The 17,290-nt window shown below is 41.8% G+C and overlaps 2 protein-coding genes across 2 annotated transcripts; one reads left to right on the top strand and one right to left on the bottom strand.

Moving 5' to 3' along the window:
- The first annotated feature begins 3,345 nt into the window (after positions 1-3,345).
- On the top strand, positions 3,346-8,863 carry LOC136442251 (uncharacterized). Its single transcript, XM_066439011.1, has 5 exons — positions 3,346-3,427; positions 3,581-3,792; positions 6,148-6,710; positions 6,959-7,108; positions 7,580-8,863. The coding sequence occupies exons 3-5, from the start codon at positions 6,161-6,163 to the stop codon at positions 7,984-7,986; spliced, it is 1,107 nt and encodes a 368-aa protein (XP_066295108.1). The 5' UTR covers positions 3,346-3,427; positions 3,581-3,792; positions 6,148-6,160; the 3' UTR covers positions 7,987-8,863.
- Positions 8,792-14,547, bottom strand: LOC136442250 (sialidase-1-like). Its single transcript, XM_066439010.1, has 8 exons — positions 14,364-14,547; positions 13,848-14,040; positions 13,227-13,359; positions 12,670-12,796; positions 11,510-11,610; positions 11,145-11,226; positions 10,553-10,772; positions 8,792-10,237 (listed from the first exon to the last, which is right to left on the bottom strand). The coding sequence occupies exons 1-8, from the start codon at positions 14,460-14,462 to the stop codon at positions 10,032-10,034; spliced, it is 1,161 nt and encodes a 386-aa protein (XP_066295107.1). The 5' UTR covers positions 14,463-14,547; the 3' UTR covers positions 8,792-10,031.
- Between the last annotated feature and the right edge of the window lie 2,743 nt (positions 14,548-17,290).

Consider the following 17,290-nt stretch of genomic DNA (forward strand, 5'->3'; position numbering starts at 1 on the left):
CGTAGCTAGAATAAACTAAGGTAGATAACAGGCTAGAGAGGATGACTTTCTTCTATTTCATTTATTTATTCGACTTCACAGATATAAAACAGTAAATCTGCGAGGATACGGCAACAGAAACCTAGTTTCTCTACAAGTCCGTCCGGCTGCTCAGCAAATATACAATGAAACAAACAATAAATACAGGACAAAACTTACCATGTAAATAATACTACTGACAAATACAAAGGTAATGATTAGATAACAATAATAGAAGTAGATAAAGCAATAATAAAAGTACAATGTAACAGTGAAGGTAATTAGAAATAAGCTAGTGTTGAAAAACAAGAGGTATGGAATGAAGTTTTGAAAGTAAGTCCAAAAGCCATGGTTGGTAAGGGACAACGTCGGCTTCTGTTGCATTACCCACATTCGTCGTTAGGAGGCAAAGTATTCCGGAATAAAAGAACAATTCATTGATAGTGCAGATAGCTAGTATAACACGGCACTTTCATTACATCAGTGCGCTTACCAGCATCGGGGGACTGGGCTTAGCGTGACCCTAATCCGGGAGGATTATATCCTTCCCAGCAGGCGCCGTCCTTTTAGAAGCAGCATCCTAGCACAGGTAATGCACACGTCACTGTACATCTTTGAGAGGGGGGAGGGGTATGCTGTCGAATCTACCATAGATGTTAGATCACAAGCCATCACCAAGATACCGATTGCAGTAGTATCTTGACAGCAGATTTGGCGCACCAACGAATTATCAAATCGTGCTACCCACTCGACTATGACATTTCAAATACACAAATGTATTGTATTCCTGTATTGGAAAAGACAGCAATTGAATCACTCCCGCAGTCAACTCCTGACAACGGAACTGTGTAATAAATATCATTTAGTTAGTCTATTAGTTCTCAATGACAGCTACGAAAAAAATTGACCGTTTGTGATTTCAGCCCTTCTGCATCGCGACACATCCTCTCCTGCTGTCTGTTTTGCTAATTAGTTTTCTGAAAGAAATGAAATTTTGATGAGGTAGAGCTCATCAAAGTCACTGACGCACAGACTATCAACCTTTTACCCTTCAATGACGTCCTCCGGTAGTTTTCACAATTAGACTCTCATAGACAGAGACGACGTTGCCTAGCAACGATTGATCATGAGGTGATCACGTGCTCTACTGGTGCCTAATAAGGAATACGTGCTGCAACGCCTGGTTTGTGTCTTGTGAATAATGAAGGTCAAACGCGACGTTGCGATGGCAGTTATATAAATGAGCGAGACGGCAACACGGCTCAACTGACGCTAGTAAAACAACGATCAATACTTTCCCTCTGTAGCCACAAAAGGCCAGATGCACGGCATGGCGAACATCGATTTGTACAGAGCTGTCACGAGGCTCAAATCTTATTCTTTGAAGTGTTTGCCGAATTTATGGAATGGACGCTCAAATCTTATTGTTTGTAGTGTTTACCTAATCTATGGAAAGGACAAGGTCCGAATTTTTACATTGTTTGGTTCGCCTCTCGTACCAAGCTTCTTACGATATATATTAAAGTTAGATAATTTGATGGCTTATCTTTTATAACAGATGTTAGCGATATAGATTGACCTAATTTCGTAGATTTACGTCGTTCTCGGATAACTCTACAGCAATAAAATTAGGAGACGGACATATGGCGGATTATGATGGAGGATATAAATCTTTGCCTTTTCTCGATGGACCTGCGAAACTATGTCAACTTTTCTATCGCCAGAAATAGTAGGAGTACGTAACGACATGAAACTTGCCAATATCAATAGCTAGATAATTATATCTTTAAAAGAGTTTTTGATTTGTAAAGAAGGGCCATAATGTATATTGTAAAACAAAAATGGAATGAGATTAGTAAAAATGGCTGAATGAGACTGACCAATATCAAGTCAAACCCAAAGTCGAAAAATTGAAAACAAGACACACAAGAATGTGTTTTTTTGTGAATTTCTTGCCATGTCCCTAGCCATCAGAGATGTTAATGATCTTCCCCTTCCCCTCTTCCTTTAAATCCCAGCTACATGTATATCACTCCAAAAGGGGTCATTCGTCGGGGCCAGCTGGCCAGCTATCCATGCACTATATCGGTCTACTTTCACGAAGGGGTGTCGGCCTGTAAAGCTGCAGTATCAAAAAATTCTGTCAGAGGGCCCAAAAGCGCCATGTTTCTTCGGGACCTGAAATCAATAAAAAATTCATATAAATCCATCGAAAGGATCTTGAGTTTTAGTTATGAGCGAAAACACAAGCATAAAACAGTACCCCGCTACTTTCATGAAGGGGTGTTGGCCTGTAAGGCTGCAGTACCCGAAAATACTGCTAGGGGTCCAAAATCGCCATCTTTCTTTGGGACCTCAAAACTACCCACATAACAAAAGTCATATAAATCCATGAAAAGGATCTAGAATTATAGGCGATTACGCAAACACAACCAAAAACAGTACCCCCGTCGGAAGTGACCCTCCTTCCCGGAGATGACTACAAGAAAATTATCGTAGTTATAACCTCAACTTTCTATTCACACATTCACAAGAGGACCTTACGATCGGACGGCAAGGACGTTAAAGGGCAGATATAAATTTTCTCACCAACCTTTCAGTTTATAGACCTCAGTACCTATATAAGTAGTACTTCCCGTAGTGGCAGGAAATGAACGCTCCTCTATTGAACTATACGTAACTAGACCATCACGCTTATGAAAGGTAAAAGCCCTTTCTATGATTTACAGCCGCAGCATATTGGATTGCATTATGCAAGGATTATGTAACAATGGACAATGTTCCAACTATAAGTTTGCATATCTGAATTTAATCCACATTCTAAACAATTATCCGACTGACACCCGAACAGATTTTATTTTTCCAATTATGAGAAGGCAGAACATCATTCCAACGTTGTGAAATTCCGGTACACTTAACTAAATTGGGTTCACCGGATTTGACTTGATGAAACAAACGCGTTTGCCGCGATCCAATCAATAAAAATATCTAATATTGCTGCAAAATTGGTATCGTTGGAGGAAAATGATAGAAATATTGATATATTAATAAACAAAACATATCGTCACTTTAAAAAAAATGTTGGCCTGAAAAACACGCAACTAGCCAGTTACGTTTACATGCGTTCAATCAGACGAGAGATTAATAAAACTGACAGAGTACACAAAAACTCGATCAACAATTTTGGCTCCCAACAATAGCAAATACGTAACGGTTCTCCTGTGTTCCTATGTACATTAGGTGACGTATTTATAGCCCGTAGTAGCAGGCAGGGAAAGGCACAGCAAAGAAAAAGTGAATGATTAACTCCGCTAAAAGCTCCCCACCATGACGACCTTTTACTACACGGGGGTGTAAAAAAAAGGGTGAGGTGTTAGTGACGTGTGAACCCGCAATTACCTAATGCACGGTAAGACTGTTACTTCCTTATGACAGAGTCTCGCGTTAGAGGCTCGCATTAAACGCCTTGGATCGATAAAAAGATCGAAGACTCGTCCAGACCTACTGACACTGTCCTTGACTGGCGAACTCATCTTTTTTCGCAATTTCTATCCCCCACAAGTTTACGACGGGTCTTGATGCTGGATAATATCTGAGTGACAAAGGTGAAATTGTTGGCACCGTGGAATGCTGGGGTTCCGCCGATGACGTTGTGAACTTTTGAACCCAACGAACGGTTCCCTCGAAAACAAGTCCAGCCTTGGGGGCGATTGCACCAGCTGGCTGAAACGCTGCAGGTCCACTAGTAGAACAGGAGAGCGTGGTTACAGAAAGGTAAGGATATACTGTTTGCATTTAAATTTGTGCTAACATGTAAGGTGTGTAGCTATACAGAGCTTTGGTTTCTCTCCATTAAAGAAAGAGTAAAGATACAGATATTGCTACATTTTTAAACGTTCTTGAATTCTGTCAGGGTATTTGGTATTGTCTTTCAGAAAATGGTAACGTTATGTTCGATAGGTTAGTTCTGGTTTCCTACGTGAACAGCTTTTGAATTGTACCGATCACTATAGATGATGTAAGGGTTGGTTGGGGTCTTCAATAGAGTGAAACTACTAGTGTACCAATGACGAATTGCCAAAGCCCCACGTTATTAACGTACGTAAACAGAGACTCAAATGTCACTTTGTGTGAAGGATCGTCTGAATGTGACCAGTACATTATATGGGGTCTTCAATAGAGTGAAATTGTACTAATGACGAATTGCCAAAGCCCCATTTGAGTCGATGTACGTTAATAACGTGGGCCAAATGTCACTTTGTGTGAAGCATTGTCTGAATGTGGCCAGTAGATTGTATGTGCGGGTGAAACATTTTCTTCCATTTCGGATATGTTGCCCACATCAGTTCATCAATTTGTCCAACAGATCTAGAACCCCCTCCCCCAATGATTTACAGCGGTAGTTGCAGTCTTCATTGTCCTAAAAGCAACATAATAGTGGTCAGATCTACGCTTCCTTTGTGCTAAAATCCAGTTTTAACCTGTGCTAGCGCAACCAGCCTATTCATTTTATATATCTACAACGTTTACATATTGGAACGGTGGTTGGCATAAAACCCCTAAAATGGCACACAAGTACATGTACTACAATCTCGGCATTTTTTATAGAAAATCCTCTCATCTTTCGTGTCTGCTCCTAGATCATCCCCAGGGAGCACTCTTTTGTCGTCGCCATGGCAACGGTATCAAAAATTCATGAGTCGGTTTTGATGCAAAGCATTCACTTCATGTGGAAGAGATATTAATGAAACGTTATTTATTAGGATAAAGACTGATAGTGATCTGATGACACATGTAGGTCGGCATGTGTTACATGTCTTCAAGATGAAAAGTCAAGACGTCTTTTAAAAACTCCTTAAAGGTAGGTTGATGCGACGTTATTGGATAACATGTACCTGTCCTCTAAACCGTGCCATGGTAAGTCATACCTGCACACGACGACCATTCTTGGCTCGTTGCCTACAACTCATGTATCAGTTTGAGATGGGGAGGGGGCTTCAACCGGCTAGTCATGCCCCTCTCACTTCCTCGTTTTTCCTCGCAGGGTGTTTCATAAAAATATTGTATACTAGTAGTATTTTATGTGAGCGTTTGAAATATCATTTGCTACCAGTACTGCACATGTATTTCAAGCGGCTGTCACCATAATTTTATGAAACATCGGGAACGGTTTAACATGCATTCTTCGCATCGTAATCTTTTGTTTCTGTTGTTTGCTCCATGTGGGTCACCTATTGTACCCTAGGGCCTACGTGCACAAGGTGGCGACTAAGCTGGGTGGGGAGAAGTTGTGACGTCAGTTTTCTGACATAGCATAACGTTCTCTCCAACAACTCAGGCATGTTTGTACCATTTGAAGGACGACATGCCTTGGACTATAATCTAAACCTCAGACGATGCAGGCATCTCGTTTGTGGAATGTCGCTGGTGAATAACCATATCATAACCGATTGATTTACAGTTTCAATACAAAGTATATCGATGTCAAATGATAATTTGTAGACTCTATCTTGCAATTGGTCTCTTTATTGCAATGATTTGTTGTCGTTAGTTCTCCAATGGAACAGGAACATTATCGTCTATAATGTACTCCAACCGGTCATATGACCTTCAAAGACTGTTCTACTGTTTAAATGCCCCTCATAAACTGAATGGTCTCAAATTTGATACCACATTGAAATTTTGTTAGTAAACAATAAATCTATTTTGTTCTTTTAGATGTTTTATTGTGTAGGCTTCTTTAGCAAATCAGTTGTTTTGAACAGAAGACAGGCAGGGCAAGTTGACCTTCTGTACTATCGCGGTTCGATCGGTACTAAGTACACCAATGACCTAATATTGCGATATCTTAGTTTGTTCACCTTTGTACCTGTATAGGCACCTGACTACATGTGCACAGCACAGCACGTGTAAACAGCTGTGAATGTACACTTTACACCTGCAAGTTGTTTGGGAAAATATTACTTATGACAGTACTTGTAATATTGTGAACTGACAGACTGACAATTAAATGAATAACCATGTAGCTATCAGGTGAAACATTTTAATGTAGTAGCAATTTTGCAGGACATGTTCAAATTGATATGGTTCACAATATTACCATTATTTTTTCTTCTCATAATTTTTCAGGCAAGTCTTCGATATGGAGAATTTCCGGGTGCAAGGAAAACGTGTTTGTCCTTTCCTGTTCTTGATGTGGTGTCTCTGTGAGTTGTGCACCGCGTTCAACAACACGACGACCGCCCTACCGCCAAGCACGACGACCGCCGGCTGTCTCCCGTGTGACGGAGCCCGGCGATGTGTGCCCTATGAGAGGGTGTGTGACGGGGTAGCGGATTGCGTAGACAGAACTGACGAACTAAACTGCACGTGTGAATGGAACCAGTTCCGATGTGACAATGGGCTGTGTATTTCTGATGAGTTTACATGCGACGACATAGATCACTGTGGCGACAGGAGCGACGAACGCGCATGCGCGTGCAAAAGATGGGAATACGCATGCGCGAACGGCAGGTGTATCAGGCGGACTCAGGAATGCGACGACACAGACGACTGCGGAGATGCTAGTGACGAGCTGCACTGCGCATGCCCCAGCCATAAGCAGAAGTGCGCGACGTATGGGTGTGTGACGTCAGACCAGGTGTGTGACGGGCTGTACCAATGTGAGGACAAGACCGATGAGGAAGACTGCCGTAAGTACAAGAGACAGTTGCATTTTTATATTATATTTATGTTATTCTACTACAGGGATTGGGGACAAACAAACTAGAAGATAAGCAACGACCGATAAAAATAATCTAAGGAATACTAAAAAAGAAATTGCTGTTTTTGATGGTTGTACTGATATCTCACTATCTTTTCCACACTATTCTTCCCTGTCTGCTGCTCTGTCCTAACAAAACAGCTGCATTACAATGCCATTTTTCTTACCTCTCCTCAGTTCCCGAGTTAAGATGGGACGTGTGGTTGGAGATAGGTGTGGCCATCTTCTTCGTGCTGATTTTCTCCATCGTGTGCGCGGCGACCCGGTGCTGTATGGGCCCGCCCAAATCTCACTCACCGCGGAGGAGGCAACAGGCCGAGGACCCGGGTAGGTTGGGACAAATGTTACCTTTGTGATGCTGATAGGGTCAGGCCCATATGATCAGGGTCATCATGAGTTATCATGACACTGAAAAAAACTGTGACAAGTATAGCCTAAATACACAGGGTACAACCAATTTTACCTAGTTTTTGCTACGTGTATAGTACAGTACATTGACTACGGTACCATATCGTGACGCTAGTTATACTAAACCCTTGAATTCTGACTAAAAAAACACTCGTTCTCGATAACTAGACTTATGCTAGCCCACTTATTGTATAAGTAATTAGGATGTTAAGTTTAATTCTATAACGTTACCTCTATTTTGTACTAAGCATATGTTAAATACTTTGTACCGAGTACAATTGCCGTGCAATAAAGTTCTTCTATACTATTCTTTCACTTTGCTACCGTTCTAGAAATAAATGCGAAAGCGAGCAAGCCGAATTTCAAAGAATTGTTCTTTTCTTCTTTTAGGACTGGAATTAGCAAACCTCGGCCAAGCCAACCCGATGTTTGACGACAATCCACCGGCTTACGACGCATGCGTGGTACCTGACACTATTTGGACTACGTCACAAAGCGGCCTTCCCGGCAACCCTGCCGTCAGCTGTCCCGACATCGTCATAGTTCACAACGACAACATCGAACCAGAAAACACACAAACAAGACCGACACAGAGCGTAAACAACGTAAACACCACAGAAAACAACACAGACTCGGTGTCAGAGACAGTGTCGGTGGCTTCAACACTACCAGGGTACGAGGATTACACCAAGTACCCAACAGCGCCCCCTGGCGGGGAGACAGAGGTAAAGCGTTACATCACAGATGGAGCGTCACCCTTGCAGTCTGTATGTTCGTCACTACAGAGTGTCAGTTAAGGTTTACACTAGATTAGGCTGTAATTTGGTGTTTGTAAATAATATAGCAAAATGAATTTATTTTCAAGCGATATCCAATCACATAACCAGCAAATATCAGTGCATATTGCATAAGAAGTGTGAAAATGTTAAAAATACCAATTTATCAAAGGACAATGGAGCTTCAAATGCACTTTAAGTTGGTTGCATTTTATTTCATTTGAAGTCTTTTTACCGTTTTGATTATGCTCAAGCATCAGGCCAAAGTATTCTTTGTTTCTTGGACATTAAGCTTATAAATGATTAACTGTTCAAAGAAAATTGTAAAGAATGTTCAGGCAAGACTAGTGGCTTGAAGAATGTACAAAGGCAGGAAGCAGGGTAATATGTACATGTGCATCATGCTAACTTTCTAACTGATGCATTAACACTTAAATGCCAAACTATCTCTTGTGAGGCTGGAAGCCACTCCATCGGGAAAATACTATCATAAATGCAAATTTTTGGGCAAAAATAAGGGCTGACAGGATTTAAATGGAGTTAGGAAAAATGAACTAGTACTACTAAAACTACAGTGAAATAACCATCCCCCTTTAAACATAGTGTATACGTCTAGCTTTTACACCCTTTATGTATGACAAAGGTACATTTTTGTACATATATGTAATTCAGAAATATTCTGGCAAGTTATGAAGGATGAGAAATGACCAGTGCATGTATTGGCATTCCATTATTGATACAGCTATATACTGGTTGCATAGCTATTATCTTTGTCCTCTCTTTATACCAGAAATCTTATGAATATTGCAGATTAACAAAACAAATGTTTAGCAACAATTACTAAAATGCATTTTATTGTCAGGGAATTATTTGCAATAAAATTGCAGTGAAAACTGTGCTGGCGTCTCCTGTATACTCGGTGTTTTATGGCATTTGTATATAAAAAAATCAAAATGAATTACATTCTACATGTTGTATAGAATCTCATGATTGTCAATGTTATATACAACATAGTTCTGCATTTTTTTCATATATCAGCATCATATAAAAAGTCTCCTTCATAAAGACATCCACCTTGTGGACTATAAAATTGATTCCTATACAAATTTTTTTTGTCATCTTCAAAACTAGAGATATTACAACATTAGATATCTTAGTCTTTACAGTAGACATAACTACACGTAGTTCTCCCTCTGAAGTGAAAAACAGTGGCTCAAGTGGCTGAAATTGCACTTTGACTGTACCAGTACAGTATCACACATCTATAGTTAGTATTGCCACAGTGAAATGTGGCTGAAGTTTGTGTCTGCTGTGATACAAAAAAACATGGGCAAGAAATGACACTTGCGTTACATTTTCAGACAACTATAGCCAGTATAGGTAAAAATGCAAACAATTTTTGCAGGCTAGAAAAAACCCAGGCCTGGTATTATGAGCAATAATCTAGGTATGCAGCAGCATAAACTTAAAGAACTATGCAAGAACATATTGAAGGCTTTATATGTCTAAGAGCGCTGTAGGACAGGGACAGTGGCTCAGATAGCTGCAGAAATTTTTTTACTGCATTGCAGGTCACATTTCTGAGAACTTGCAATACTGGTATTGCAAGTTATAGATAAAAAAAGGCCTGCAAATGTATTGGAAATAGATTTTCTAAAAATTGACTGCCTGCCTGTAATGTGTGAGGCTCGACAGGAACACTGAAAGAAGCAGTGACATGGCTGTCTCCAGCATCAATTTTTTTTACACTCGTTGTTTGAGAGCCCATGTTGTTAATTTCTGTCATTAAATCTGTCATTCTAAGCTTCCAAAAATGCCATTTCATCTATTTCATGTAAGGAAGTTCAGATCTTTTGGACGGACAGGGAGACATTTTTTTCCGTCCCAACAAACAAATTTCCATCCTGGAACAAAGAGGCGGGTTCTGGAGACAGCCATGGGCTGTGAACACATAATCTACTGCCCTGTGCTCACACTACAATATTATTGCTAGCAACATGTAGCAGCCATGAAGCAAGAGTAGTTCAAAGCCATGGGGGAGGGGGGTGACAAAGACATTCCTCAGGTCACAACCCTCCGTACAGCGCCACCTTCGCCAGCGACATCGACGCTATCGAACTCTTCACTCCCTTCTCGTAGAAGATGTACAGATGTTCGCTGTCCTCGCCCAGCATGGTCATGGCGGAGTAGCCGCTCGCCTCAGGCCAGACGGTCAGGCTGGACGCCCACGTGGTGCCGTTATCGTAGCTCCACCGCAGGGTCAGGTTTATTCCTAAGTGAGACAGAGTGGAAACTATTCCTGTCATATTGCATAATACTTGTACCTGTACATTACAAAGGCATGGATGGTGATTTGAAAAAAATCTAACAGCATTAAACTGAAGAGGTTCCAGTTATTCTTAGAATTGTGCAGAGAGCAAAACATGGAAGACATTCTTTGGTTTAATCCAGCCATAAGTGAAAATTAGATACAAAAGAGGCTAAATAAACGTTTTCACAGATACATTGCTTTTAAGCAACATTATTCAAACAACGTTATATGAACTTGACATTAAGCTGAAACTAAAGCCCACCATAGCATACTTACTCTTTGTCTGGTGTGCTGGGTTGGAGAAGAACAGCACCCCGTTACTGTACCACTGGCTGGCCATCGCTCGGGGCTCGATTAGCTTCTCATCGAAGTACAGGTTTTCCAGCGGGAAGGACTCGGCGCCGTCGAAGCTACGCATGATGACGCGACAGTGGCAGTGGTAGGTGTGCTCGTTTCTCGCGTTCAACAAAATCGAACCATCCGGGAGTTCCAGTGGCTGATTTAAAAACAGATCAGCGGAAACTGTCTTTTAAGTACTTTGTACTCTTTATCTATTGAAAATACATATTTTAACATACAACTGTATAAAATTCATCCACACAACAAAGAACACAAATCATCATGTATGACACATTTCCCAAATATGTTTTATGATTGTTCCTTTTCATGTTGTGTCATGAACTTTCCTCTCAAAACCACTAAATGTAGCCTGGGCACGGCATGCTTTGCAGTTACTACAGTATCAGTAAGAGATCAGTGACTGAGTCAGTGGTCACTATGGAGGATGGTACCCAGGCTATGCTATATGCATTTTATATACTTAAGTACTCAAAGTGAATCATGTAAGGAAAATTCTTCTAAGACAAACCTGGTTTTCATCAGGATCAAAGTCTCCTGCCTTCTTGCTCTGGTTGTAAGGGATGCTTTTCCTTGTGCCTCCATAGCGCCATCTAGAGGTAAATGATATTATTGCAAAGATGGTATGCACTGTGTTAGTCAGAAGGTTGACTTCTTCTGTGATTAGAAGATGTCAAGCAAAGAGATAAAAACATGCCTTCTAAAGGGCAATAAAAGAGCACTAAAACCTCAATGCTCCCATGAAATCTAATTGCAATACATCAACAAATAAATAAATCCGTCAGTGTTTTGTCCTACTTGCCATGTTGCACATTCTTCCTTACACTACCACTGACTTCAGTTCCACATTCTTTCCAAAAGATAATCAGGACCTACGTGTTGCCATGGTCGTCGCTAAGGAGACAGAACACACCGCTGTGCTGCTGGTCGCCATGGCCACACACGATCAGCCGACCCTTGTAGGGGGCAAGCTTTTTCTGGGGATGGTAACAAGAAGGAAATTGTTGAACTTTTCGGCGTGATTAAGTCACATAGATAGGGAGTAGATCTTCTATGTATACTGAACACATTTAAAAAAAAAGTATGTATTCACAGATCAGTGTTTGATACCTTGAATCATTTTATTTCCAATTAGAAATTGAGTTATGAGCATATTAGAAAGTGTATTACAACTTTTGGCAGGACTGAGTCGATTACAAGAAACAAATCTTATGATATTAGAAGTAGCCTGAACTCAATCAAGCTCCTGTAACGGCTTGCCGCCCTGTAACTGCATAGCCGCCCAAGAGCTTGATGGCATGCGCAGTTTATCCAGGGGAACCCGCCTTTCTAAATATGGATAATTTATGCAGCCATCATCAGCCCACATGAGCTGCCTGCCATGGCCAGACTAGTTGCTAAGGGTCTAGTACTGTTGCTATCCAGTGATTGACAGCTACAGATGTCTGATCTGCAGGTGGTAGGAATAGAGTTTCACAGCCCTCCCCTCAAGTGGCTTCAAAAGTCAAAGCCCTCAAAAATCCTTAGGAATGGACTCAAGTATAGGGGTCAAAACTTGGTTTTGGACGTGGGAGAAACTGCCATTGTCTGCCTCTAACGAAACAGATAAACCAAGGAGGTTTAAAATACCTTTTGATCGCCTTGGATGCGATATGATTTCTCCCCGCCCCCCACCATCTGGATCTAATTTCCCATCCCTTCCTCCCTGTCTGCCTGTGTGACAGCTTACAGACATGCTAACTAGCTTGTTTCTATGGCAATGGGGACCTGGCTGAAATCCTGGCCTCTGATTGGTGTTACTATTTTTGATAACAGTTCTCCTGGCTTAGAGCTAGTGAGCACAAACTCCGCGGGGAGGGGACAGAAATCCCCAGACAGCTGGAGTTTGCGTTATACAGACTATATTAGAAGTACCTGTGCTAACTTTGATCAATATGGTTTGCTCTTCCATGTACACAAACAAATAAATACCGGTAGTCATACACAACCACAAACATAAACAAGTAACTGAACCAGATGGAAAGAAAGAAAACTACCTGGACGCCATATCCAGGCCCGGGGTCGAAAGTCGCGGTCCCGACCTGTTCGGAGATGTTCCGTGGGTGACTCCAGGTGAGTCCGTCATCAGTACTGTTGATCAGGTACAGGGTCGACACATTGCACCTGGACGTGATGATTTCAACATGGCTCTGATAAGAATAAGTCTTTGATGTATACATGTAAAATACTACAAGTACCTTATTGTTATAGGAGTGACTGTTTGAAAACGATATTCATCATCATCATTCACACCATCGGGGTTATATCGCCCTTTACGGGGTGATATACCATTTCGATGGCTACGCTATTTAGTATCTCACATTAATCAATCAAATAAAATCCAATACATGTACTGTCATCTACCCAGGGCTGTCTCCAGGACCTGTCCCTCTGTCCTGGTATGGAAATTTGCTTGTTGGGACCAAAAAATATTTTACTGCATCTAACCATCCTAATTGCTGATTTCTTGTCTACAAAATAGGGTTCTAGCTGCAAATTTTTCATCATTTATGATACCAAACCTGGGAAATATGTGAAATGACAGAGTTCTTACTTGTAGTGGTGGGCACAGTGGACATACATAACAAATATGGTGGATGTCGTCTCATCAACAAAGATGGAACCGGGGTTGAAGCCGTCAGGTGATCGGTCGTCTGTCACAAAGGCTGTGGGAGACCAGGTCTGACCTGAAGGGTAAAAGGGTGGACACAAAGAAGCATCAGTCATGGGGGATTTGACAAATGAAGGAAGATCTTAAGTGAAGGTGTTAAAATGTGTGTCATTGACATAATGCACATCATGTATGCTAATTACTTTTTTTTGTTCACATTTTTTTCTGGAGATTGTTGATTGATGAACCAAGGCGATTCTCACTATTACTTATTCAGGTTATTTGGATATAACTATAGAAGAGAATGCATGAGCCCCAAGAATTTGTCCATACCTGCTCTTCTCAATAAGTGTGCTGGGTTCTTTATCTTAATGAGCAGGGATTTGACGCCTGAGGCTCCCCCACACATGGGAGCAAAGGCTAAACGTCCACCGCGAAGGACCATCTAATCACTGAACAACAGTCCCTTCCAGTGCCAGGTTGGGGGTTCCAGGACTCAAACCTTCACCTCTGGATTCCAATGTTACTAACGTTGGTGAAGGTTACTAACCCAATCTTACTAACCTTTGTCTGTTGACCTCCTGATGGCTAAAAACTTGGGCCCTGCGTCCCCAGAGCTGTACTTCCTGGCACCACACAGGACTAACAGACTCCCCCGGGGGGTGGCGACCAGGAGGGGGGTCCGGTAGATGTCCACCTCCCCCTCACTCCCCCCACTCAACCAGATCAGCTGCTCCTCTACAACAACGGGCGACACCTGGACAAAGGTGAGCAGCTTGGTAGAACTTCATTTGTATGCACAAGTTCAATGTTTCATCATGAGATTTTATTTCGGGAACGTCAATGAAAACTGGCTTGTTTCAAAACTATGACATGCCGACAACAAGCAGTGAGTTGATTTTATACTAATCACGAGATTATTGCTTTGTACGGCCAAGGTATATGCATGACTGAATCGATATAATTCACAATGGATAAGCAGTTGAATCGAATCGACGACACTTCAAGGACATGAAAGCGCTAAAATGACAACTTTTGTCATCAATCATAGGACTAATGTATTCTCACATCGGTACTTACCGGTTTGACGTTGACACTTGGGACGGGAGATGATGTAACGGTCGACAAAAAGACAAAACACGAGATGTACACAAACATCCTGACTTCCCTTTCCGCCATTTTGATCCAGATATTTTTACTTTCGATAAATATCGCTAGAGGGCGCTGCTGTGTGGTGTACTGCGATAGTCGCGTTCGAAAGTAAACTCGGATTGAAACTAAACTGAGGATTGGAAGTAAACCATCGCCTCAAGATTTGCATCATGTCAGCTTTCGATAAAATTTAAGGTAGGGCTCCGTGTCTTTGGTCAACTAACTCCCCTGGAGATTAAATTTTCCATAACGCAAGAACAACTCTACTGTTTCGTCCGAATAGACTTGTGTAGCTGTAAGCTACTAGCTGGCCGCTAAGGGGCGCTGCGTGGACGGCATGATTTTACCTTCCGGTCTGATATGAATCCTAGGAATGTATCATATTTTAATTGCATGTTTCTGTACTGATTCACCAGATTACAGCACCTACAAACATGTTTCGGAACAATAACCTGTGAATACCATGCGTGCTGAGTGAAATGTCTATACGTTGTGTCACACGTGGGGGTGATGTGAAGTGTAACGTTGCATGCAGTAATCTGTTCTTGATAATTTTGCGACTCCTTTTATCACAGAAACGTTTTCATTGATTTTAGGTTTAGCTTTACAGACACGTGCATAGTGAACTACTAGTACATTATATTGTATTTGCTTTTATCACACTTGTAGCATTTACTGTACCTGTAGCTACAAAAGAGGAGCAATACCCCCGTCATCCTTTTGGGAATTAAATCAAGAAGGAGGCACAGAAATCAAAATGATAAAGAGAGAGAGATTAATATTGCTAATATTTAGGCGTAGTAATCTGCCGGATGAGTGAACTTTTGAAGAACAATTTGGAACGGAAACAGGACAGCACGCCTTTACCACGCCTGGGCCTGTAACCGCAACAAACCACAGAAATGTGGCCTCACTTCATTCACAGCAAGGGGCGGATATCTAATCTTTATGTAACCTTAGGGAATTCTAACAAGGAGACTTCAAAGAAGAATGAGTCAAACTGTGACGAAAAAGGCGGGAATTCAGCTCGTGCTCTGCGCGTGCCGTTGTGTGGGAGGAATATTCTGGTGGGTGGAGGAGACTAGTACTTATCACTTTCACCTCGTTAACATGAAGTTACAAATCGAAAACCTGTCACCTTACGTAGCCTCCCCATTGGCTTTCCTACGGGGGTATTGCTCGTAGAATTCGGCAAAAAGGGAAATTAGCCAGGACATTCAGTCCGCGGGAAGGTTAACTTCCCCTTCCTTAGCTTACGTCGACTTGTGACAATCTGACCATATTTTGACAATGGCCGGTGATTTCCTCCGATGATGTCAGTACAGAGGCACGCATCTTTAGTGTCATAGTGGTGAGACTCATAAGTGGTTTCGAATGACTGAGTGCAAAACTATCTACTAGTAATACTAGTAGTATACTGTTTGAAATAAATAAATGAATGAGGGAATAGATACTACAATGTAGTAGTAGATGAGAAAAAGGGAGAGGGAATGCCTTGCTACTTTGTGTATCAACGTAACGTTACATTGCCATGCAGTGGTATCTTGAATGCAAACTTTTTTCTCTCGGGATGAGCAAGATAGTTGTGTGTGTGCTATTTATACTAGTATATAGTAACCATCATTATCATTCCTCTTAATAGAGGTGGCTCATTTAACTGTTATGTACATGTAACGTTATAACGTTAGTACCAACTGAAAATCACCATTGTTATATGTTTGCACGTTTTACCCGAAAATGTAATCGAATACATGTGAACTTTGCTTCAACTTGTCTCAGGGTGGCACGAGTTCTACCATAGCTAGGCTGACGAAACGTCGACCCTCGCCTTATCCAAGGACATTATGTCCTTATCTGACCTCACGATCAGCACAAGTTCATCACGTGTGTTCCATGTAGTGAACTTTACTCTCTAATCATGGCAGCTGCAATGATGCAAGCTTATCAATCTGCCCACGTAACATACGCACCAAGGTCGACCTTTGTAACATACGAGTCCTAACAAGAAGCGCTGCTCTATTGATTACTGCACATTTGTGTGTAACTGCTTGCCTCTACGTTGTAGTAGAATGCGTGTAGTTTGGACGGCGGCCAAGGTTAGCCCAGCTGGCGGAAACGCGCGGCTCAGAGTCAGAGCCTCCTACGTCGCTGCAAGGTTGTCTGAGGAGAACGTCGATGGCCAATGCCAAGGCCAAAGAAACTCTTCGACATTATAGCCCATTTGCGAGTTTGTCTTCGCCGTTTTCACCCGACACTGTCCCATAGAAAACTTTTAACCACATAGACATTTACCGAGTAATTTTTGTTGCTGATTTCTTGTATTCAGTGGCTTTCTTCGTATTCAGTATCAAACCTCCTTGGTTTAAAAGACATACTTCTGATTCCTTGCTTTTATTCCCGTTCGTATATTTCCCGCGCACAAACCTTCCTTCTTCCTTGTCGTCTGCATGTTTACTTTATCTAAAGATTGATTAGAACTTTTCGCGCTCTTTTTTCGCGCCCCGAGGCATGAGACAGACTCTTTCGCGCCCTTTGCCCCCATCACATGACGAGCGCGAGGGGTCCTGTTACCATATTTGGGGGGATTTTCCACGGACTGTGACCAATGGTCACGAGGCGTGGTGTTTACCCTGACGTAGTTTGAATGGCGCCTTGACTACACCAGTGTGTTTCCCTTTGTTTAGCGGAGACACGTCATAGCCAGTCCCTAGGTGGTTTCACCCCAGGGGAATTCAGGGAATTCCAGCCCAATTACTCAGGACGTCCTCTCATTGGTCAGTTCGTTAGCATGGACTATTCTGATAGGGATGTTGCTTTTGATATAAAGAAAAACTATGAATTTATCAAATGCTTGA

This window comes from Branchiostoma lanceolatum, chromosome 9 (assembly GCF_035083965.1).
Source record: "Branchiostoma lanceolatum isolate klBraLanc5 chromosome 9, klBraLanc5.hap2, whole genome shotgun sequence".
In the NCBI taxonomy this organism is placed as follows: domain Eukaryota; kingdom Metazoa; phylum Chordata; class Leptocardii; order Amphioxiformes; family Branchiostomatidae; genus Branchiostoma; species Branchiostoma lanceolatum.